The sequence below is a fragment of the Rhipicephalus microplus genome, chromosome 6 (genome assembly GCF_043290135.1).
Source record: "Rhipicephalus microplus isolate Deutch F79 chromosome 6, USDA_Rmic, whole genome shotgun sequence".
NCBI lineage: Eukaryota > Metazoa > Arthropoda > Arachnida > Ixodida > Ixodidae > Rhipicephalus > Rhipicephalus microplus.
In genome coordinates this window covers 137,942,696-137,969,113 of record NC_134705.1, presented here as the reverse complement: position 1 = coordinate 137,969,113, position 26,418 = coordinate 137,942,696, and the positions used below count along the sequence as shown (strand labels likewise).

Genomic DNA, 26,418 nt, shown 5'->3' with positions numbered 1-26,418 from the left:
AGCCGGTGCCGGTCCCTTGTGTTGGGAGCCAGGTGCCTTCATGACCTGGGCCTACCATTGGCCCTGAGACGAGTTCTCCCACTGACATCGATTCTTCTAAATTTCAACCACGCATGGCTTGTCACTGCTGTCGGCGTGAGACTCAATGGAGCGATTCGTCTACCAAGCAGCCTTCGACCCGCATATGGTGAAACCTCGCCAGCTTTGTTTAATGTAGTATGGAACGGCGTTATCTGACTTTAGAACAGTGCTCGTCATTGTAGTCTTTTTGCATCGCTTCATTACCGCGCAACTCCTACGTCTTCTCTTGCGTCATAAACATCTTTTCATCCTCATACAAATGTCCTCATCAATTTCAGAAACGAGTATTTGAGTCACCGTAATTACACAAATATGCCCTGACAGATAGATAGTTAGACAGATAGATAGATAGATATACAGACAGATAGATAGATAGATAGATAGATAGACAGACTGACAGATAGATATATATAGAGACAGATCGATAGATAGATAGATAGATACATAGATAGATAGATAGACAGACAGACAGACAGATAGATAGATAGATAGATAGATAGATAGATATGCTCAAAGACGTCGAAGTCCGCTAAGAAATGCTTCGCAAATAAAATAAACGTGGATGTCACTTCGTTAGGCAAAAAGTTCCTTTAAACCTTCCGGTGGAGCCTGGTGCGTACATGGCGTTAGTTGGCTGTAAAAAAAATACCGGTCTTTTCTTCACCTCGATGCCCAACTCTTTGAAGGATGGTGGAATCGTATTTCAAAAGGCTTTAAGCTCCACTGCTCGTATCTTTTATTCTTTGTTGTTCATCTTGTTCGCGCTAAAGTTTTCACTCGAAGTAAGCTGCATTAGTGACACCACACTATTGCTACGCTGAAGTGTTCCAGGACTCTTTTAAAACAAAGACGTCAGTGGGTGAGTCTCATTGGATGTTTTTATTTGTTTTTTAATTAGTCCTGCTACGTTATCCTTTTGCTACGCGAGTTACGATTACTCGATGCAGTAAAGATAACCTTAAGGGTGAGTCCAACGTGTTGTATTTGCATGCATGTCTCCTCATGGCCTCGTGGAGTGTCTTGTGTGCTTGCGATTTTGCCCTTCAGAGATTATCCATAATAGCGGCAAACGAAGTCTTGTGGGTCTCCTCTTCCCTGTAGATCCTGGTCTTGCGACGGCCGCGTTTCATCAAGCTGTCGCTGACAAAAGTCTTTGTAAACGATGTGGCCTCTCGTCGTTTTCTTCCTGAACACAGGGAGGCAACGTTCGACCGAGGTTTTTATGTCGGATGAGTTCCAAACGCGCAGATCAAGAATATTCATGTTTCCTGTGAATGAAAAAAGGAAGACAGCAATGAAGACTGTATATTGTGATTACCTACTGAATACCTTCAAAAAGAACGTATTAGCGACACTTGTGTCATTCACCTAATAATCTTAGCCAGTTTCTCTTGATATCTTTACTACATCGTCATGCACTTTGTTATTCTACGAACGGGGAGTGGGCATCAAAGCAACACAGTACATCTAATATTAAAATACCTAGAGTGAACCTTTCAAGATAGGAAATGCAAGGAAGCGAGATGACGGTTATGGATGTCTGGCAAAGAGAATAAATGCGACATACTTGACATTGTAATCAATTTTGAGTGAACGTCCCTGTTAATTTTTCACAGTTTCTGTAATGCCTGAATTGTTCTGCCTCCCGCACCAGTTTACACTATATTCTAGTGCAAAGAGAGCCGGTAACACGCCGGTTGGTGGACGCTTTGTGGAATCCTAAAAAGTTGAGTAAGGAAAACTCAGTGTAACATTCCAGTTTGGGGGATAGATGCTATTGTTTCCTCACGCAGCTATCTGTTTGTCATCACCAACGCCTTTCGGCACTCTGACTGCGCCCACTGAAGGGCAAACGCCTTTTCCTTGTTCCGCCAATAAAGCGGGTCCTGCGCTTCATGCGGTCACCTTTGCACACAAACTCTTTAATCTGTTGCCACCTAAATTTTTGTCTCCCCATAGCACATGTGCATACCCTTGCAATTTACGTATATTTCATTGTTTTGAAATGAATTTCTCTAGAAAACAGTTTCGTGAATTTCGGGCAAGCTAACTGTACACGTGTAACTTATGCAGGTTCCATATGACGGGCCTAATAGCGTAGGCATATCTCACGGTGTTGCGTTCGGTACATATTGGTCACAAATGTTAAAGCTTTGTAGTAATTTGCCTGTAGTGGGCGCAAGTGCCTGCCCTTTTGTATACGTCGGGTTTCATTTCTTGCGTGTCGCATTTCTGTCATTCGTTCCGTTGTTCCTCCAGAATCTTGTTGAGTAGAATACAGTTTTCTCAGAAACTAAATTCGTAAGCAGTACCGGCTGGTCACTCACTATTTCTTGGTCACACGTGCGCAGGAAAGCAATAAGATTACAATTTCCAACATGTTGGCCTGATTTGTTCTTAAGATTAAAGAAAATTCTCACGTGCTCTCATATTCAGCATTTTGTTTCTGCAAGTAAGAAATCAAACAGAAATCTTGCAGACAGGTGCAACAAGTGTCAATGCACACCACATATTCATCGTGTGACATTTGTCAAGTGGGTGAAAAACCAAAACTTTGAAATAATAGAGGCTGATCAAATTAGAAAATGTTCTTTTAACTGTTTAAATGCACCAAGTGTGTAATTGACAAAAACGCTGTTTTTGTTTGGTCACCTGTTATTTTGTATTTATTTGGCCGATAACATACGCTCATGTATGAGAAACAGCTTCGTCCTTTTCCATAAATATCATCATCATGTCTCCCAGAGTGGCACACTTGAGAGGACTTCACCGTAGCAAGACCTGCCAACGGCATGACGTGGCAGCATTGAAGCGAATAGATGCAACCCGTTCCGAAGGCATAAGTAACCTAACCATCGTGAAGCATGTTGAACCACCCACATCAACCTGCATATCGGTGGCCTCAACGTCAACACTCTAGATGACACAGGAGCGGACAACAATGCGTTCAGTGAACCGTTTGTCGCCAAATTAAGATCGTAAAGATCACATAGAAAAAACCTAAGATTTAAATTGCAAAACGTGGTTTATAAACACTGGCAGCAGCCCGCAGGTCAAACGCAACGATTAACCAAAAGGCTTATTCGGGGAGGCTTTTTGCCCTACAATATTGTTAGAGGAACGTCATTGCTGTTACTTGCTGACACACTCAATACTGCTTTCCACAGACAATGATACTCCACTAGATAAAAAAGGGGTCTTCATGATCTCGATGCAATAGAAGAACGAGTCACTACTCCGTCTCTCCCTGGCTTGATCGCTTCGTTTCGGCAAGTGAGGATGTACAATTAAGAGGGCGATATTGAGGGTGACCCGGAGCGCGTGCTCCTGTACCATCCTGCTTGCACATGAAAGAGACATAACCGAACTACGTGATTAGGCAGATGGACAAGCCCTGCTTAAAAAAGAACAAACTCCTGAGGCCCTGGCCCACCTCGTCTGCAACAGGAACCGCTCTCAGGTTGGTTTTCCGATTACTGCAAAGAACCGAGCTGAGCGACAAACTGTGGCTGCTTGTGGACAGTGATGCTGTGTTTTACCAGGGCAGTGTTCCAGTCACGTTAAACAATAAAAAGGTATTTATGCCGGGGTGCACGAAAACTTCACTAACATATTTCTGTCATGAAAATGACGTGGATAAAAGGCACATGAACCCAATACAAAGTAAGAAAGCAGAAAAAAAGCTACGCAAAATATCAAGTCTCGTGAATGAATCCATGACGCCTTGGTCCATGGCGATGGAAAGCGGGAATTGAACCGACTGTACGATCGCCACTCTTCCTGCATTTGCTTTAAACGTGCCTTATACATGTCACACTCATTTGATCTGTACCGGCGTTTCTCGTTTCTAGGGGAGAAGAAAAGCACTGCATTATGACAACAACGCCTTCGTTTTTTTTTCAATGTCAGTGCAAATGCGCGTTTCTCAACGGAAGCCGTCGGTCCACCTTTGTTCAGGGAATGGTCCTATTTTGACACAACATAAAGGGTAAGACTGCCTGCGTCATACGTGCGTCCGAGTGCTTTGCTACAGAGACACGAAAGACGTGTTTGCCTCGCCAATATCATATGTCTGCGTGATTTGTTCCTTCGTGATCATTGTTTGTGGCTCGAAGTAATTCTGCTGCCACCTCACAGTGTTGTTAAAAGTGACGCTTTGCAATCGGGCTTCGCCAACGGTCGCCTGCATAGCGCCATGAACGGTGACGCGCTATTTGAAACACCGTTTCTCTTACAGAGGCAGCGTGACCGCCAACGTTGTGAACACGAGGAATTCAAGACTCTCTTCAGATCTGTATTCAAGTGAACAAAATTAGAAATAATCACCGCCCAAGCATTCCCTAAAATGGTTAACAAGCGAAAGATCAAACTTGAAACCCCTGTTTTTTCAGTGGGTTCAACCCGACGCTGCACTAAAGACTTTCACAATTATTAGTTGCTTCTTCGTGCTTCTGAATGAGGTTAGACACAGGTTTGCCTTGGGTTTACCACAGTGTTTATTTCACATGTCATGCGTTGTACCTCGCATGATCACGGACAGGGAGGGGTGTAGTGAGCAGCTAAATGGATTTCCCAATGCGTTATTCACAGTGTCTGTTCTCGACCCACAGGCGGTTGCGACAACGCAACCGAAGGCAAAGTGCCGCTGTAGTCCCGCCGAGTGCAGGCGTTCGCTCCAGAGAATGCGCTCCTGTATTCATTACGTTGACGCTGTGAAACCCGCAACGGAACTTGCATTCTATTTCATGATTTAGCACGGCTTGGAAGGCTGCCGGATCAACGGTTCGCAGTTGCTGCCAACATTCGGCCTCACGAGCCTGTTTTTGTGCCCGTGCTTCAGCATCGGCCCGGCGAATACGAGCTCACTCAAGTTTTCACTTTCGGCGTTCTTCTAGACTTCTTGGTAGTTTACTCATATGGAAGCTCCCAGTAGAAAATCATGCGAGAGTGTTGGGCACTAAGGCTGTGACGGGATGGACGATGTTACTCCCAACCACGGTGTAAGAATAAATTCGCACAACGCAGTCAATGGTGTGCGTACTTGGGTGTGACGCTGTGAACGATGTAACAAAGGGCACAGCCTGTGAAGAGCGCTCCTGACACCAATGCCGAACAGTTCTTCGTTCCTCTTAGCCATACAGAGCATTCGCTGCACAAATGACCTCCTATGGTTTCCGTCGTAAGGATTCACACGAAGGGGTCTCCCCCCTATGACCACAAAGCACACGCGTCGGCTACGCGTAAGGGGAGAGCATGAAAGAGCTGTAAAAGTGAACGGCTGGAGTAGGCGCATCTGGCTGGCCTTGAGAAGTTAAAACAGATTCAGTAAGTGAATGCTGAAGATGAATCAAACCTCTTCAGACGATTATGGAATGTTTATTGAATGACTGTTAAATGTAAATCAGTTTTGCACTGTTTATTTATATACCCAAATTTGGGGTCTGCGTTTAGCTTGCGAAGAACAATCGTGTTTTGATCATGTCGGCATGAAAGTTTGCATACTTTAGCTGAGTGCACTTGCCTTTGGACGTAGGTTGGTTGTCTGCTGCACATGCATCAGAGCCAGCAAGTGTCGAACATGTGTTTGACTAACCACTCGTAGTCGAATATGTCGACCTGGAAAGGTACCATTAGGACCTATGAAGATCTAGAAGAATGCCATTAGAATAGCGTTGTTTTCACCGAGCCACGGCTTCTCGATCTTTAGAAGTCGGGTCCTGTTGGCGTGGTTGGCGAGTCGCAGCTTACCGCACTCTTAGCTCTGGGTTAGCTTCGCGGCGTTGTCGTTTGGCCGCCGCTTTTCAACGTCCGAGCTCGTAGTCAGAGTCATGACGTTGTCGATGGGCTGCTGCAGGCACCCTACATTAGCGCTCCTGCAGGACTGTGTTGAGGGCTATGATGTGTGCGCCTTTATTAGCAGTTTCTAGCGGTATTGGGTTGTCACGGGGTCAAGCGAGTGAGGTTTCTCAAATGGAAGCCACACTGTTATAATTTATTTTAGTAAGTGCGTGCATGATCGGATTGAAATTATGTTATAGTGCGTTGAAGAACTTGCGAGCAAGTTCGCACCGGCGCATGCTCTATTTTGAAAAAGTATGTACGCACCGCGCGCTCAATAAATCATTTTGCGCACGACATCATGACATTATTTGATGCACTTGTTTTTGAATGGCTTGCGGCTGGGCGCCTTTGTACGGTTCATTTTAAGCCTCATGTGCGCTATGAATGGTTTGTATGCGATGTGCACAACACCCGTGTTTCGGCTCGCCGGCGACTTACGACGAAGACAGACATGGTGAGAGTTTAAGGTGAGAGTTAAAAATGGAGGAGGCGCTGATTGCACTAACACCGACAGAGAACGATGCAGTAGTCTCAACACTACGGTGCCTTGATTCCAGCCATGATGTCAGCATTCGAAAAGACGCTGGCTAGAGAGCGCCCTGCCAGCACACTGTAGCGTTATCTCCACAATAAGCCCCGACAAAAATTTTTGTAGCTAATTTCGGAGCCCACAAACGGATGCTGTTATTTCGACACGCCCTGCGTACCGATTTGACTCTGTGACGACGCTGTTACCTGCTCTGTCTTTCGAGTTGTAGGGATGTAAGTTATGTGCTCCGTGTTTCGCGTTGTGCTAGCTTGTGCAGCGTAGTGCAGCTTCTATTTGCACCAATGGTGTATCTCCACTGCCTTCTGATACGAAAGTTGTGGCACCAACTGCAGGAGCTGCTGCATCAGGTGCCACCGAAAGATAATGATGGCGACGGGCGAATATCGCGCAGCTGAGTTTCGCGAAGTGATGGAAGCATCAGGGGGCAGCGGGGGCCTTCGCACGTTCATGGGTCAAGCTCTGAACATTGTCACTTGCGCATGGAATTTTAGCGCATTGCGATCGATGGCTGTTTGAGCACAGCACTGCTAAATAAAAATAATTGTATCCTCACGGAACAGGCAGAAACACGGACGGACGGACGACTGCTTCGCCCCACTCTTGATCATTCATTCCGTGGATATGCTGTGATATCTTTAAGGGGGGGGGGGTGCACTTCATTTTGAAGTAGTGCTTGGGCAAGCAGATTTGGTCGAGGATGATTTGTCATTTTATAATTTATGACCAGGTGCGTGGCTGGCTGCGACCATAACATTTATTTTTTTTTGCATTCGTCAGCTCACCGTGTCCGATGTCTTTTTTTCTCAACGCTCTTGCATTTGAATTAACGGTGTGTGTTCTCGTCGTTGCTTGGTATATATAAACTGTCAAACACCTGCAGGACGTATTCACATATCGCGGCCCATGGCATACGGTTATATATCGTATGTGTCCGGAGGGAATGACATGACGCAATTGTAACGACATTTTCATTTAGAAGCGTGGCGATTTGGTCTATTTGGTATGACGTGACGATTGTTGTAGCGCGAGAACAGAATTACGACAAAAGGACAAGAAGAAGCGCTCGTCTTCTTCTTTTCTCTTTGTCGTCGTTCTGTGCTTACGCTATAACAATCGAGACTTTTCTATTTTTAATGTCCTTACCAGAGAGTCATATTACTAAAGCTCTCTTACCCTCTCATGCTAATTTTTACCAAACCTAAGTCATGGAGGTGATAGAAATGCTCAAACTGCCTTGAGTACGCCAAAACTGCTTCCCATTCAATATTTTACTAACTACACTCAAGTTGTTTTGATAGGATGCCTTCGAGCAGTTAGGTTAGTGCAGCGTATATTACCAGAATGGGTGTAAAGACGTTCATTACTCAGCAGTCCTAGCGCCAGCAGTCAGGGCAGCACGAGAACACTGTGGATGACTGACGATCTCGAGACAAGTGCCTGAAGACCTTGATTGACTACCAATTGTTTTGGCACCTTCTCTTGCCCTCAGTCCATAAAAACTTGCCCAGCTGATAGCCTTAAGAAAAAAATCTACGGCATGCCCCCCCCCCCCTATGTTCTCCATTCTATCGACTGTGTTGATCGTGAAGGTTCAAAAAAGTTGCTGACTTGTTGTAAATTTTGTTGAGAAGTCCTAATTCATGTTTGCCGCTTCTGTGGTCCTTTGTCAAATTTTAGTGGCCTAGTAGAAAGCAGTGAGAATCGACCAATGTCTGAGGCACATGCATGTTAGCCCACGACCGTTTTCTTCATCGTTAGCAGACTAGTTGGGAGTAGTACGGTTTTTCCGATTGCTTTGTCACGCATTCTCTAGTAGACTTGACCTACATGGGGCGCAAAAAGTTTGCTTGGCGCCTAGTCACAAACACTTTCCCTGTAGGCAGAGTCTCGAGCAGCATGTAAGGCACAAAGTCAGGCTCCCATCTACAGCACTCTGTTAAAACTTCTCTTTTTCTCTCAGCTTCTCTCGTGTGCTGAAGTACCATTCCTCACAAAAAATGTTTAAATTAGTCGCAGTAGACAAATTACTGTGAAATAGTTCGGAGGCACGCAGGGAAACAATTCTCCTGTTTTTGTAATATTTGAAATTATAGCAGTAAAGTCAGCATTACATTATCTCTAAGCAATTTTTTTCAGTGTACCTACTTTGCACTAGACGTTCTTCGAAATCACTGTATGTAATATACAGCTCTGAAGAATCTTAACCTCAAAATATACAAGAAGCCTAGCAAATTCTGCTGAATTTCAGCAAATTCTGCTGAAATTCTGCTGAAATTCTGCGTTGTATTTGAGAACTATGTCACAGTTTTCTGTTCCATTAGGTGCATCACAAATTGATCACCATTCTCATGATCACCAATTCATGACACAGTTTGTAGAAAGAAAATGTACAATCTTTGCATACCATTTGAGAGAAAATATAAAACTACAAAATGAGCAAGTAAGCTCTGAATCACGATTAAGAAGAGTATTCACAAAGAGTGTTGAACCGGTTAAGAAAAGAGGAACATTTACAACGCACCAACCTCCAGGAGAAATCATTGAGGAGACTTTCACCACAGCACACTTAAAAATGTGATTGTAATATATAACTTTGTGTGTTACTTGGCTCGAAGAACCTAAAAAAAGAACAAAGACGTAAGTTAAAAACGCTGTCATTTGGCTTAGAAAAACTCAACTTTTCAAGGTTTCATTAAATCTGCTTGCGCACTTTGACGATTGAGTCATCTCACGAAAACATGGCTATTCTAGGAAAATGAAAACCAATGAACGATCCAATAAGCTAAGTTTTCAACCACATTGCAAAATTACTTGCTGCAAATGACACTTCATAATGAAAGTAGTCTAAACTTACAAATCGCCACTTTAACGATTCAATAAATCTTCAGTATTAAAAATTGCAACTTTGCTTATGATAAAAAAATGAATGCTGCAGCAAAAAAAAAAGAAAAAAAAACTGTGATGTTATAGCAACTAAGGCTAGCAGCTTACATTTATATATCCGATCTCGTGCAACTCAAAAACAATAAAAGCAAAATAAATGCTCGTTTAAAAGATTATTCGGAGGGCCAAAGTAGTTTTCGTGCTGTCAATTTTCTAAACTCTTAGCGTCCATTGCGCTACACGTTTACGACTCGCCTTGTTCCCCAATTTATTTAACGTACCCTTATTTATTCTTCGCCCATTACCTTAACGCATCCAAGAAAAGGCAAACCTCATCATTGAAACGCTGTCCGGCATAAAGGGGGAAGGGGTAGGGGGATTAAAGCGAGACACTAGCGTGCTCGTAATGCCAACTGCCATAAGCAGCAAAATCATCAGCCTAGAGCCAGGCAATCAAAGAGACGTGGTCCAGCACGTGCTTAGCATCCTGGAATGCCAGTGGCCGAAAGCGGCGCCCCCACGGGTTTGACGCGAGTAGGTTGCTGCTCCGGGACGTCCGAGCACGCTAGTGTCTCGCTTTAATCCCCCTACCCCTTACCCCTTTATGCCGGATCGTCAATAAAGTTGTTTCACTCACTCACTATCATTGAATAATGCGTGGTGCTATTTACAACCAATATGATGGGATTTGGTTTAAGTACTCCAAGTATGATAGCGGAACCTGAATTATCGGTTTTAAAGCTGTGAGGAATTCCTGGAGGTTTGACTATCTTATTATAGCGTAGTTACTTTTTGCATTGTTAAGTTATACTTGCTTTAAATAGTTGTCGATGAAACACTTCACCAACGTCATAAGTTGAAAGGTGAACTGTTAAAGAAATATGGCGACAGCAAGTTCTAAATCTAAAGATGTGGAGGCACCTTCGCAATAGAGGAGCTACGCAGCCTTCTCTATCTCCCTCCTAATATATATATATATATATATATATATATATATATATATATATATATATATATATATATATATATATATATTATATCCTTCCTTTTCTTCTTCTTTCTTTTGTTTTTTGCAGTACTTACTTTCTTCTTCTTTCTTCATTTCTATCGATACGTATTTTTCTTTCAGTTCTTCGTCTTGCTTTATCAGACATGCTCCTGTTCTCACTTAATTCCTTATTTTTTTATTTTGACGCGTGGTTTTGTTTGTCTTACGTCAAGCGACGACAGCATACAAAACCCTGGGCACTTCAAGTGCTACAAACTTGATATTATCATCATGGTGCGCGATTAAAGAGATGAAGAAGACCCCACTTTGGTGAGAGTGCATGCTCGGTATGCTACAAGTAGCTAGGCTATCCGTGGTGTTGCCAGTGTTACGCCAAGCCCCATGGTACGGTGAAAACATGGGACAGTTTGGCCCGCTAAAGTGCATCGGACTTAAAAAATGCTTGATTGAAAATGTTGTAGTTGCCAGACTTTCCAAAAATTGGAATTTTTTGACCAGGACAGCATTTGCCTTCGTTATCGGTGTGTACGTAAACGTTGCCGCACTACACAAAAGCCTCGAATGTAGACAAATAGTAAATGAATTGTGTACGATAACGAAAGAGACGAAAACGATAATGAGAATATTCAGTGGGGGATGTCATGAATGGAAATGAAAGCGGTGTCTGCACCCGTAAAATCGTCCAATGTATTGCCACGTGCTCGGGACGTTGACGAAGGCCGTAGTCTGTATGTGCTAGATAAAAATGCTTATTTGGCCGTCGATCAACTGATCGTTGGCCGAGGCACGTTGGCATTTACACCTGTGGCATTGAACATTCCAGCCACTAGTGACCACGTTTGTTCTACAATAAACTCAGCTGTTAGCGTTCGCGCTCAAGCCTAAAGGCCTTTGAAATATATATATATATATATATATATATATATATATATATATATATATATATATATATATATATTTATTTAAATACATTATCTTGATGTTTACAGGATAATCAAATCAATAGTGTTTCTTGTGCATCAGTATATTTCCGATCTTTTTATGCTTAGGCTATTTAAAGCAGTGGTAGTAATTTTATAAAATTTCTTTTTGTTACAATTCTTTGTTGAATAATTTTTGTACTATTGGTAATAAATTTTTGCTTTGAAACTGGCTTCGTTTGAAAACAACTTCTTGATGTACAAGTTTGTATCACAAATATTAACATCAAAAGGTTTAGACACCACAAAAATTACCCTTTCCTGGACTACCCATGAATAGCTAAATTTCTCGTGGTCATGAAAGTGTTATTAATCAATGCACAAAAGTCCGTACATAGCTACCGAAGTGTTTAAACATAGATTTACAACTATATTATATAATATAACTGCCGATAGAATTACGCATGATTACATATTGCGGGTACGATGAAAAGCAGATGCTATGTAATAATTTTTCTATTACCGTAAGGCTGCGCAATCATGCAGTTTTTTTTAGGAAACGATCCACTCATTCGGGTGTGCTTCCTGGAAAAAACGAAAATGAATATCAGCAATCCAGACTTGAGCAAGCCAGACTTAACATATCTTAAGTGGAAGTACCTTGTGCGTCCAGGACTGAGGTAGAAATGCGTGTACAAAATTTTGGTTTCGTCAATATATTGAGTCACATCCTCTTGACATAAGCAGTGTGTGCTTCCTGTTGTCATGAAGGTCCATATAGGCCCCTTTGTCCACAAGAACTGAAACAGTATTAGGCATACGCATTTCAGTGACATGTCTGTAGATTAGTTATGAAATGCTTAACATTGCATCGGTTAGAAAAGCTTAAGACATTGCATCGGAAAATTTTTAGTGTAGTTCACAAAGTAAAACATATCACCGGCTACTGCTTATGTGAACGCCGGTATAACTTACCATTCAGCAATGCAAACAGTAAAGCAGTGTGAAGAACAATAACGTACTGTATTAATCCTGAAGTGCAATCTCGAACGATATTTTGAGGCACTTTAGGGCACCTCAGTACCTCTCCTCTTAATTTCTTTTGTTGTCAATCATTGATGTCAAAAGTATACTTTTGAAGAACGAGATATGAAGAATTCACGGGTTCCTTAACTTGTGTGCTAATCCGTTAACAATGTTTGTTCCAATGCAAAGGAAAACAAATCAACACATGAAATGGAAGCTGTTTTAGCTATGTTGAATAGAACTCCTTACGACATGCTTAGGACTTAAGAACTTAATGTCCGAGAAGCATTGGAATCTAAAAATGTTCAGAAAGAACTGTTAGTACCCATTGCTGTACCAGTTTCGGTCACATGGCCTCGACTCTAGTTTGAAGTTGCTTACATGCTTTAATATCTGTTGTGCAAAATTTAGGCATCCTGCTCATCAAAAAATCGCGACGGTGAAGCAACCGTTTTCTGATATTGAGTGGTTGTAGCACATGTTTTCACGCAGTAGTAAAGTATAGCAATACCTAAAAACTCAGTATTGAATATCGAAAAAGAAAAAAATAATTACCTGTTGATGGAGTTTCAGTAAACATTATTATTCACTCAAACTTAAAGCTTGTACTGGTGACAAAGGAGTGCTGTGATCGGGGTCAATGAAGAGGTGTCGATCGTCACCACCGTGATTTTCTAGTGTAACAGCATCGATTTTGTAGCTGTGGTGCAACCAGACAGAAATGCGGGGCCACAGGAAAGCCAGAGGAGACAAGAGGCGACGAGAATTCTACGTGAAGTGCAGCGAAAAGAAGGCGCTAGTAGTGCATCACCATCGGTTACATGGGTAGACGCGACAGCTAACACATCTTCGTGACCTGGGCGCATGACGTAGTCTTCAGCAAAGACCAAGCTGAGTCTCGAGAGTAACAAGACGGGAATGGGTGCATTCATCGTATCGTTGTGCGAACGACGTTTTCGTTAAATAGTATTAGATTTTTTCAGAAGTTACATAGCAGATAGAAATAAGTGTGTATCAATTATTAGCCATCACTTTTCGTTTTAACTTTTTAGGCAGGGTGTGCCTGCGGGAGTATACTGGGTCCAAATTTATTTGTTATATATATAAATGACATTGAAAATGTTGATGATTCAATAACTTAAAATATTCACGTGGCTGATACTAGATTCTTCATATCAGGAACCACGAATTAGGAGCTTGTACACTCGCCAAATGAAGTACTATGGCAATTAAAGATTTGGTTGGTGCAAAGTTTGCTTCAGCTTCACTGCTTTAGGACTAAGGCACTGCTTTTTAGAGTGAAATTCAGGCCTTGCAATCGGACGAAGTCTATTACACTAATTGACACGAAAGTAAAACTTTCCGATACAGCTAAGGCCCCGGGCGTTATGTTTTATGAACTTATGACTTTGGACTACCATACTGGTCACTTAAAATTTAAGCTTTTTAAATACTAGAAATGCTGGGCAGATGCCAGAAACTGCAACAGAAACAAATAATACATAATGCACTATTTGTTTCGCATATGTGTCATTGTCACCTCGTTTGCTGAAACTGCACAAAAATGTCATTATATAATTTGTTCACACTGCATAAGCAAGCATCACGGGCTATTGGTGATGTATCCTACAATTAACATACGCGTGATCTGTTTATTTGGTTCAAAGTTATCCGTGTTGACTACCTATTTGAGTATAAGCCTATTGGTTTTTTAAACGTGAAACGACTAAGGGTAAAACTCCTTTAAGGATTATCGAACAGTACACAAGGATCATTGACGTTGTCAACTAATAAATCATCTCGCTTAAACCAACACACCAAATATTCGGCAGTTCAAGCAGTTCAACGACCACGCACTAACTATGGGCGTCAAATACTTTTCTATCATCTTTCCTCCAAACCAAAGAAATATAAAAACATCACCTCATGAAAGCATACGTGAACTTTATGAATGCGCATTACTTGAAGTTATGTTATATTATCACCTAGCTTTTCTCGAAAATGTAAGTTACTTGCTGATTTTTATCAATTTCCTCTGTGTGTTTGTATGTTGATTTTTACACAGGTGGAAACTCTTGTTAGTAGTATACTGTCATTGTACGGGAAGGTGGGACTTGTCAAGTGGCCTATACGCTAATTTTAACCCACTATTGTTACTGCGTATGTATTTTTTATCGATTTGCTAACTGAAGTTACAATTTCGAAAATTTCGATTTCAATGCAGTAGCGGAAGCGGGGTGTAAGAAGTCCCGGCCAAGGATAGTTTCATGAACGAACGTCGACAACGCAATCACCTGGATGTGGTGACAAATGCTGTTGATGGAAACGCGAGCCGTACACAATGCATCGGGACGCATCCTTACTGTATTTGCGCCCCGCAACACCGGTCCCACATAAGGTGTTCTGACTTTGCGGAGCCGCTAGCACAAGTCAATACAGAAAACCGAAAAGACGGCACTGGTGTAAATAGTAGCTTGCGCAGGAATACATTCAATATGCACTGACAGCATGATGCCTGGGCAAACCGAAGTCAATTTTCAAGGTTGACAGAACACAGTTTTAGTTCTAAAAACTGCAACCCTTAGTTCTCCGGATGTTGGTCAACAAGGCAGGAGGTGGCGGGAAGCGGTGATGCGAAACGACGGTATGGTGAAGGAGACCAGCGTTAGCGGAACGAGTGCCCTGATGCTGACGCTGCGACGCGTCAGGTCACGGTGACCGGTGATGCGTGTACGGGTAGAATTCTGGGCTATGAAAATCGGATCGTCAGGTGCGGACTCAGTCGAAGTCAGCACAGCCTCGTCGTTAATCTTGTAGGCGGCGATGGCAATAACGAGATATGTGAACCCGTATACCACAGTAAAAAGAGACGGGACAGGATGAATGCCATCCAGGATACGAGGGCGCCACAGATGCTCTGCCTTCCTCAAAAGCAAAATGGCTACAGGAAACGTCAGAAGGTTCACATGTGGCAGCAGCTGGTGGTATTGCGTGAGCACTGTGTGCAACCGCTGCCGTCGGTGCTGCCAAGGCTGTCATATCAGCATATGTGGACAAGGGACATGCTGGTGAGACAAGAGGAACCATTGATGACGTCAAGACGACCAGGTCCTGTTTGACAAGGTTGTGCTGGTCGAAAGGTAGCACTAGAGTGGAGCCGGCAGAGGATCGGTTCTGTTCCTGCTGTTGAAATTGTTCGCGAATCATCGTGTAGACGAACGCTCGTAAACCTGAGGGTGGAGTTAAGTGATAATCACTCTTGCTGAAAACGAAGGGGCCGCAGCTCGTCTAGCCGCAGGAATGCCGAAGTAATGTCTTCAATAGTGGTAGGGTTGTGAACAGCCATGGTGCTGAATACAAGCATTTACATTCCTTTTAAAATACGCGAACAAGCTCGGCTTCCGCCATTTGACTATTCACACGATGGCAAAGAGACGTAGGGCATCCTAAAGGTAGAAAACGTACCACACGTGTGCTAGTTGAGCACATACAGCCAGCTTTTCTTTCGCCATCTTGAAACGGCCGGAAAAAATTACGCAGATGTCGCAGATTGATGTTCACTGCTCGACAAAGTCAACGGAACAATCGATGAAGTCCAGGTTGAGAATAAAATACTAGGTTTTTACGATACCGGTGAGGTAAAAGGGTTCCCTGAGTCATTTTTTAGGTCATGGTCTACTGATCGACTTAACTCACGTGGTTGTAGATGTCGAGCCAGTCCTTAACGTCGTCGCCACGAAGACCCACGAACATAGGGGCTTCGCCCAAAAGGCTTGTGACAGTGTACGAAGGAAAGGCAGCCGGTTGCATCGGTGCCGGAGCTTTAGTGCTAGCTGCTTGGTTCGATGACTGCAGAGCTGTAGGGGCGGCTGGGAGCAAGCAGAGACCGGATCGTAGCTCCTGGTAGGATTCGAACTCAGGAGGATGTCAGTATCGCAACGAACCTCCCCCACTCTGAAGGATGCAAGATGGCCTCACAAAACAAAGTCAGCATAACTGCTTATTTTGTAGTGTCTGCGTCGGCACTGAACACAAAACAAAAGCAGTGATGACAATTATCCACAAGTGAGAACAATGAGGTACTTGAAATGTGCCTAAAATATATAATATATTTTGTTGGATAAATCACCAGTCACAGGTTACTGACCAATCAACATTTTATGAATTAGTTCTTCCTGTATCACAGTGCGTTTCACAGTAGAGCTGAGCTTTCTGGGATGATACCACTCCGCTGGTCATGATATAATGGAAAAATGTAGATTGTTATGTACACTACCTTCCTTATATCGTAAATCGTCTTTACTGATGGCAGCTTGCATTCCGTGACCGTAAGAAAATGTAGAAATATAAATAGGAAAAATCGTGGTCTGAATTTCATGGTCCTGAGTGCACCGGGTGAAGACAGACACCTGGAATAGCACGAGTGTCGGGCTAGTATATTTATAGAGAGCAGGAGAAGTGAACAACAACATTGTATGGCCGTTTTCTTTTCATCTCCTCCGAGTGCAATTGTATTAAAAAAAACGATAATATATTCTGAACTTCACGCTACAGAATGCACAGTCGAAAAGCCACAGTTCGTTTCTTATTTAGTTATTATCGCATTGTGAAAACCTTATAGGTTCTATTTAGTCGTCTTTCAAAATAATATCGTCCAAATACATTATGAAGCAAGCACAGGAGCCTTTGTCACAGCTTGTGCAGGAGAATGCCGTGAAAGGTGAACTGAGTTTAGACCAATTTAAAACATGCCCGCAAGTGCACTAAGCGTTAAATTCGTAGGAAGTGCGTATAGCAGCAATTCTAGTGCGTAGATAATGGTTTCGGGTACGTAGATAACAATTTCGAGTACGTAGATAAACGGTTTTCAACAGCAAGGTAAATAATAGGGCAGAATCACAGACGTAAATTGAAAAGTTAAATTTGGACTACAGTCACGTATGTTTTGTTGTCAGCAATCAAGTACAGTTACACAGTCCACTTGACTCACCAATAGAAGGCGTGAATTGGTCATGGTGCACTTGAAACTTGCAATCTTAATAGCCTGCATCTCTAAAGATTATGTCTTCGGTTTTTTGGGTGTGCTGAACAAGTTGAACGGCGCTGAAATGATTTTATGTACTGGGTAATTTTGTGCAATTCGAAGTGAAAAAAAAAACCCTTAATCAATCACGCTACCATCTTGCCTGCAGTACATCTAAGCAACCTATTATCAGCACTTCGCACGGTGACGTCAAGGACCTAAAGCCGCTTAAAAAACTACATTGCTTTATTTTAGCGATATCAAGCTTTTTGAGTAATTTCAAGAGTCTGCAGATCCAAACATTACGTTTCCACCACGCTGCCAAAATTATGCGAGGGCCACGCAAGAGAATAAACCTATCTGATTTTCTAGCAGTCATGTTTGGCACATTTCTCGCCATTATCGCAACAGACGGTACTCCAGTCTAAGATTTGCAAATTACCGCCATCAGGACCGAGGACAGTATTCACCACCTTCTTATATAAATACCAATCTTGCCGTTTATTTCTGCGCTCCGAAGCGTCTTACACTGACGTCGTTGCGCAGAGAAATTAGTCTAGCCACTCTCTCTCACCTAAAGGTTGCCAATCACGCTCCTTTCACCGCCACCACTCTACATTGCCGGTTTATTCTGGAAATCTGTGGGGAAACTGACGATCGCAGTTTCTGGAGGCTCTGCATATATATGACCCGGACCGCAAACTCTCAACCCACTACAATCGAATTGTCGTCTTCTTGCGCTGAATGCGATTTCAGTGCCTGTGCTGGAGTGAGAGTTTCAAACGTGTGACGATATTTTCAAAGCCAATAAAGTGGGTACGACCTTACAGGTTGAATTTATTGGAAGAAAAAAAACTAAGCATTAAACCTAACACCAACAAGCGTCATTTCGACCTATCACCGTTGTAACTATAGCGTATTAAGTACATTTACATTATGTGCGATCTTTTCAGTTTCCTAAATGGACATTTTCAAAGCACTTATTTCGTGCTAAAGCTGTCATTGTTTAGGCTTGCATTTAACCGTAGTGCAATTACCTTCGGTGCCGCTTTTTTTTCTAATAACAGCGTCAGCCCTGACAATCCAAGAGTACATTTTAAGAATAGTAGGATACAAAGGTGATAGATGAATGTCAGAAATAAAATTCACAAAAGTATCACCAACCTTATTCTACTGGCGTCGCTTAAATCAGTGCGCATATATTCTTTGCCCGTGCCTAGACAATAGCTTCCTTTGCGATGAAGCTTCTGCACGGCAGATAAAGTGGAATACATTGTCGACTAGTTGTCATTGCAGAATTCGCCCCTCATTCCTCTGAGATCAGTATTTTAAATCTAAGACACATGGATCATTGCATGCAAACTTTACCAATGTTTGTCCTCAAACATCAGCGATTCAATTGAAAAACCTGTGCACTGTACATATAAAGCACGAATTATTCCCACCAATTATTTTATGCAAAAAATTGAATAGATGAAATGTTCTATAGCCGCAAGCCACATGTCAAAGTTTTCAAAATGTTTAAATGATGACCCGGGGAACGCGTTGTCAAATCATGTGCGCTTTCTATTTAGGCTTGCATAAAATGTTCCCGCCAGAATGACCTTATAGGCTTAAAATTTGCTTTCACCTAAATTATGTTTTACGATATTTTTATTTTCGACAAAGACTTGCCTTTAAGGCATAACATGTTTGCAGGTATGTTGTTAACTGTGCGCCGTTAAGCCGGTGTTGTGTATGAAATGAAGTAGTGTCTTGTGGAGTTTTCGAGCTCATCTTTGTTTGTTATGCTTTTTCATGGTTAGTTGGTGACCGTACTTGAACACATTTGACGCCGTGCAACGACAACGCGGATGAAGAGAAAAGAAAGACTACAGCGTTGTCTCGGAAATCGACACTTAATAAAAGTATATCAAAGAGAAAGAAAAAGAAGACTACTACACCCCGCACACTCATGTGACCTCATTAAAGCAAACGAATAGCGCAAAAGAAACCGCAACCACCATTGCATCTCCAAAGGAAAAAAAAAACAGGAAAGCAGAAGAGGTGTTCTTTCCCAGACAACGAATTCCATCATACTTCTCTATCAAAGAAAAAGAACTCGCTATTATGCAGATCAAGAAAAGGTACGCTAGTGCAGCTTACTCCCTTTTTCTGATATTATAAGCCTCAATTACTTCTCGTGTGAATTGATCGCGATGTTTTGTCAGCAATCGAGCTAGTCGTTCGTGTTATTGTTGCGTGAGGTCAAAAAGGTTAGAACGTAAGAAAAAGTGTGCTACTTTTCTGATGTCATATCTCAATGAGAGATTGTTCTAATCACACTCTATAATGGCTAAATGAGTGCTGAAGATCATAACAGCCAAAAGTTCGTTTCTCTCAAATCCTTCCCATAGGACATCAAGTAGACGTAGAGACAAAAGTTCTAAGAGACAACAGAATTATATGCTTTAGGTGGTGGGCGAAACAACAATGTGCTGTACGCTTATAGAATTTTATATTCTATTCCGTGCTTCTTATAATATATTGACCTACGCACTTCTGAGAGTGGCCGCTAGGCAAAAACCAACAGCAAGAAGCATACGCTCTATTGCATTTCATGTTTGGACTTTGCATAGCAACACAGAGACGTAATTGTAGGGTATAGTCTCTTATTTTTGCTTCCGAAAAGTTTGAAAAATTAGTGTTCCAGAAATAAATCGTGTCGAACAAGGCTTGAATATTACACCTATGCTAACGTGACAGCTTTAAAGAGCTCGATTTGCAAATATTCTGCGGTTGGCGTCGACGTAGTTCTGCGCGAAAAGTGATGATCTTGTCTGTCCCTGAAAAATTGAGAATCCAAATAAAATAAATAAGAAATATTTATGGGAACAATAGAAGATTGAACCAAGGTCTTGCATAGCAAGCAAGTCATCTGCCCCACAGCCAAGTGTCTTCTTTTTATTTACGATTGGACGTCGCACAAAAGGGGCCAAATTGTATTACAACACAGAAATAACATGACACAACGAACGCTATACACAATAAACGATTTACACCCTTACGGGTGTCAAAAGTTTGTTTCACCTATTTACAGCCTTTTACTTGATTTAACACTCGTTTCTTTGATTGTACACCCTATGAGAAAGGTGTAAGTGACAAAACGGTATTATTATGCCGTTCGTGAGGGTGTTCGTGAAAGAGCTGAAAGGTGTACACCTCTAAATACTATAGCCATTGTTCAGTTTAACTTCCCAAAGCTGTGATATGATTATGAGAGGCGCCGTACTGAAAGGCTTCGGAAATTTAGACCTCCAGGGGTTCTTTCAGATGCACCTAAGTGTAACTACACAGGTGTCGAACAATTTCGCCTCGACGGAAAATGGGGCCCCCATGAACTGCTGGCATTCGATCGTGCGATTTGCAGGTCGACAGTTGAGCACTATAAGCACCAGACCACTGGAGTGGGTGGTGCAAGTGCAAGAATCGAGCGGCATTCATGCTTGCAAATAAAATCCTGCGCATAGCGCAACGTGCCTGTTGTACTGCTTTTTATAAAATTATAATGTCGTAGGGATCACAAAATCAAAGAAATGGTCGAGGCATTGGCACATTTCACAGGACACTCGAATATACGGGGAACTGCAAAAGATAAAACTTTTTTGCACTGTATAATTCAAACTTAGCCCTTTATGCCATCCCTATTAAATGTAAATAAACAAATGGGGAACTGTCACGATCTACGGACAGCACATATTCATGTGTAGAAGCAATTGAGAAAAAACAGAAGCTTGAATTTATTACGAAAACCCTTGCTCGGTCAAAAAACGTTCGAGCGAAAGTAGTTTTCCCAAGCTTCTCGAAAACAAGACGTGCTTGGTCGTAAAGTAAAACAATGCACTACCTTCTGCAGCCATGCGGGAGCACGGGTAAGTGATTTTTAGGGCAAGAAATAAAAGCCAGAGAGGAGGGAGACACAGACGCCCTCCGCCCCCGCACACACACACACACACACACACACACACACACACACACACACACACACACACACACACACACACACACACGTGTGTGTGTGTGTATGTGTGTGTGTGTGTGTGTGTGTGTGTGTGTGATGCTATGATGAATAGATGTGGCCTGGCTCATACGCCGTGTTTATTGTTAAGCACCTTTTGCTTTATCTAATTCGTCTAACCATCCCTGAGTTCTTATGTCACAGGATTCTGCCTCCCCCCCCCCCCCCGAAAGAAGTCACGTCAGACGAACAAAAACAAAAGCTGAACATTCACAGCCTAGCTGTGAACACTGTCAAAAAGGAAACATTGTTTCATGTCCCAGGAAGTTTACGTAAACAAACTATAGCTTCACAGAAGAGTGCAGCAGTCCGGTAAGTGCTGAAGTTCTGGTGTTAGAGGCTGACTATAGTGTACTGGAAAACACAAGTACATCTTGAACATGCAAACTGCAGATGATGAAACTGCTTGTATTCTTGCGAGGAACGAACGTGGTATGAAGGCTTTGGAGCACCTGCAGCATGATTTGCGTAGGTTTCATGCTCTTTGCGTTAGTTGGTACACATGAAGCACCACGCGTATGCGTGTTTGTCGAACAAGACTTATGCGGTGATTTCTGCGTCCTTCTGAATACAGGGTGTGATCTTGCAGCTTCTTCGTCGCTTTGTGTCACGTCGTCTCAACAGCTTTGATTGTAGACTGAGTCTTGGTCTCTTCTGGAGAAAACTTGTGCGATGTTCCTTTTTACGAAAATGTCGTGAATTAGTTGACATGCTTGTCTTCAGCGAGACATCTTGAATTTGTCGTCGCTTCACTTGACCCGCTTTAGACGCCTTTGTTTATTCCTTGAGTGTTTTTTTTTTCAAAGATATTTTTGTTCATCGCCATCCTTGTTAGTGTAGCCTTCGGAGACTGTTGTTCTTGGGTTCGCTTTTGCTGGCAATGATGGTGTTGCTGCGAAAATAGCTGAGGTGCCAGCCGTTTTTGACCATGTCACTGACTTTCTGGACAACTTGATATGGTGTCCAGAATGCAGATAGTAGTTTCTGGAATATTGTGCGGCATTTCGGGTAATCAAGGTTGTGCTTGAGAATTTATTGGAGGATATTCAGAGGCTCTAGTGACGCCGTTCATAATGGATGCTTCTGGCTCTCGGTAACATGTGTGATTTCATGCTTTTGAGCCTTCTGTGTTCTTCAGTCTCTCAGGTGTCCGTGCACTGGATGGTTTGGTTTGGTCAGATTTTAGCCGGAAATGTTTGTCTTTGTGTGTAACTAACAAGTTAAGCTGTTCTGACGCATGCATCTGCAGAGAAGGGCCAGAGCCTGGCTGAGTATCTTCCGAGTTCCTCTCCTCTATATCAACTGTAGTGAGCATGGGAGATGCAACATGAGCGTTGTGAACAAATGAAAAGCCTAGGAACAGAAAAGCAGGAGGTGGTCGAAGTGCCTGAGACGGAGAGTGCAGTGCACAGGTTGGCTCTGTAAGGTGAGTGCTACGGTGTAGTGATGACTTAAAGGTTGGTTTTCGATCAGGCATTTGCAAAGCGCGGTGCTGTGGAGAGTACACTCTTGCTGCAAACATATCTGGCTGCCTATCAGTGAGAGGTTGTTTTAATTGGTCTTGTTTCAAAGGCCGATTCATTCTTGGTGTTTCAGTGCGTGAGCAGTGCTTTTTATTGTAGCGATCGAGTGCAATTGTTTCCAGACGGTTAGCAATAATAAAGTCTTCATCATAGTCGCGAAAACGGGTGATCCTCTTTTTTTGATATTTCGCCATCGTTCATCGTTTTCATATATGGGTGTCAAGTAAAACTTGAAAGCCTCACCGGAGATGCAGTCAGTCAAGTTGGTGATAATCTCCCGTTTCGACCATGATGCAGCGGTAGCGTGGAGCTTGAACAGGTAGAACCAGTCCTGCACGGGCCCATCGTCCGCTGCTCCGGTGTACTTTGGGATGGGTAGGTCAGTAGATGGTTCCGTCATGATGGTTGCAACGGTGTGCAGTAGCGCTGTACTTCTGTGGTCCACGTTCGGTTACTGCGTCTCGCCGAAGTCTTCGATGATGATGGCCGGTTGATGAAGTCGTTGCGAGGTCTTGATCCTGTCGACTCGTGTGACGTTATAATGAATGACAGACGTGGCATGGCTCAAACTCCATGCTTATTATAAAGCACTTGTTCCTCATCTACTCCTCCTAACCAACCCTGCCTTCTTACGTCACACACACACACACACACACACACACACACACACACACACACACACACACACACACACACACACACACACACACACACACACACACACACACACACACACACACACACACACACACACACACGCACACACACACACGCACGCACGCACGCACGCATGCATGCACGCACACACACACACACACATACACACACACACACACACATATATATATATATATGTGTGTGTAAGTGTATGTGTGTAAGGGAAAGAAATGTATATTTAAGAGCTCCCTTTTCTGTGTTTTGACGCAATAATAATGATATCTAACAGACAATACTGCTAAGGAATGTGTGGGGGAAGTTATTAAACCCAATTGTAATGTAATTGTGAAGAAAGAAAAGTGGGTGAAAAGGTCACTTGCCGTGAGCAGGAACCGAACCTCCGACCTTCGAATGACGCGTTTGAAGCTGTACCACTGAGCTACCACGGCGGCTATCCCCCAGCCAGTTTATTGGGTTTATCATCATCATCATCATCATCATCATCATCATCATCATCATCATCATCATCATCCTGACTACGTCCACTGCAGGACAAAGGCCTCTCCCATGTTCCGCCAGTTAACAAGGTCCTGTGCTTGCTGTTGCCAATTTATACCCGCAAACTTCTTAATCTCATCTGCCCACCTAACCTTCTGTTTCCCCCTAACCCGCTTGCCTTCTCTGCGAATCCAGTTAGTTACCCTTAACGAGCAGCGGTTATCCTGTCTACGCGCTACATGCCCGGCCCATGTCCATTTCTTCTTCTTGATTTCAGCTATGATATCTTTAACCCCCGTTTGTTCCCTAATCCACTCTGCTCTCCTCTTGTCTCTTAAGGTTACACCTACCATTTTTCTTTCCATTGCTCGCTGCGTCATCCTCAATTTAAGCTGAACCCTCTTTGTACTTCTCCAGGTTTCTGCTCCGTAGCTAAGTACCAGCATAATACAGCAGTTATATACCTTCCTCTTGAGGGATAGTGGCAATCTACCTGTCATAATTTGAGAATGCTTGCTAAATGTGCTCCACCCCATTCCTATTCTTCTAGTTACTTCAAGTCTCGTGATTCGTCTCCGCGGTTAATACCTGCCCTAAGTAGACATAGTCTTTTACAACTTGAAGTGCACTATTACCTATTTCCAAGCGCCGCTCTTTTCCGAGGTTGTTGTACATTACTTTCGTTTTCTGCAGATTAATTTTAAGACCCACCTTTCTGCTCTCCTTGTCTAACTCCGTAATCATGAGTTGATATTCGTCGCCTGAGTTACTCAGCAATGCAATGTCATCGGCGAAGCGCAGGTTACTAAGGTACTCTCCATTTACTCTTATCTCTAACTGTTTCCATTCTAGGCTTCCGAAAACCTCCTGTAAGCACGCGGTAAATAGCATCGGGGAGATTGTGTCCCCCTGCCTTACACCCTTTTTGATTGGTATTCTGTTGCTTTCTTCATGAAGCACTATGGTAGCAGTTGATCCCCTGTAGTTTTTTCCAGAATGTTAATATATACTTCATCGACGCCCTGATTCCGCAGTGTCTGCATGACGGCTGATATTTCTACTGAATAAAACGCCTTCTCGTAATCTACGAAGGCTATGTATAGTGGTGAATTATATTCTGAGCATTTCTCTATTACCTGATTGACAGTATGAATGTGGTCGATTGTTGAGTAGCCTGTTCGAAATCCTGCTTGTTCCTTCGGTTGATTGAATTCTAATGTTTTCTTTACTCTGTTAGCAATTACCTTTGTAAATAGCTCATATACTACAGAGAGAAAGCTAATAGGCCTGTAATTCTTCAAGACCTTGTCATCTCCTTTCTTATGTATTAAGATTACGTTAGCGTTCTTCCAAGACTGTGGTACTTTTCCAGTCAGGAGACACCTCGTAAACAGGGTGGCTAGTTTTTATAACACAATCTGTCCTCCATCTTTCAGCAGATCTGATGTTACCTGATCCTCACCAGCAGCTTTGCCTCTTTGCATGCTCTCCAAAGCTTTTCTGACTTCTTCTATCATTACTGGTGGGGTGTCATCTGGGTTACTGCTAGTTCTTATAGTATTAAATTCGTGGTTGTCTCGGCTACTGTACAGATCTCTGTAGAACTCCTCCGCTATTTCAACTATCCTATCCATATTGGTAGTTATTTTGCCTTCTTTGTCCCTTAGTGCATACATCCGATTTTTGCCTATCCCAAGTTTCCTGTTCACTGCTTTGACGCTTCCTCCATTTTTCAGAGCGTGTTCGATTCTCTGCATGATATGCCTTCTTACATGGGATACCTTACGCCTAATAATGAACTTCGAAAGCATTGCCAGTTCTATTTTGTCTGTTGTACTTGATACTTTCATGATTTAACGCTTCTTAATGAGATTCTTTTTTTCCTGGGTAAGCTTGCAAGTGTCCTGTCTAACTACCCTGCCTCTAACTTCCACTGCACACTCCGTAATGACACTTGTCAGACTATCATTCATTCTATCTATGCTAAGGTTGGTTTCCTCACTAAGAGCCGAGCACCTGTTCTGAAGCAAAACTCTGAATTCCTGTACTTTCCCTCTCAGTGTTGGGTCATTGATTGGCTTCTTGCGTATCAGTTTCTGTCGTTCCTTTCTCAAGTCTAGGCGAATTCGAGACCGTACCACTCTATAGTCACTGCATCGTACCTTGCCAACCTTTTCCACATCCTGCACGATGCCTGGGTGTGCACTCATTATAAAGTCTATTTTGTTCTTATTTTCGCCATTAGGGCTCCTCCATGTCCACTTGCGGTTTCCTCGTTTTCGGTAGAAGGTATTCAAAATCCGTAAATTATTGCGTTCTGCAAATTCTACTAGTAGCTCTCCTCTGGCGT

At 42.8% G+C, this 26,418-nt stretch overlaps 1 protein-coding gene across 1 annotated transcript; it reads right to left on the bottom strand.

Annotated features, from left to right (window-relative positions):
* Window positions 1-933: 933 nt before the first annotated feature.
* Window positions 934-16,728, bottom strand: LOC119167325 (uncharacterized). Its single transcript, XM_037418794.2, has 5 exons — window positions 16,587-16,728; window positions 11,945-12,084; window positions 11,808-11,869; window positions 8,998-9,090; window positions 934-1,349 (listed from the first exon to the last, which is right to left on the bottom strand). The coding sequence occupies exons 1-5, from the start codon at window positions 16,686-16,688 to the stop codon at window positions 1,132-1,134; spliced, it is 615 nt and encodes a 204-aa protein (XP_037274691.1). The 5' UTR covers window positions 16,689-16,728; the 3' UTR covers window positions 934-1,131.
* Between the last annotated feature and the right edge of the window lie 9,690 nt (window positions 16,729-26,418).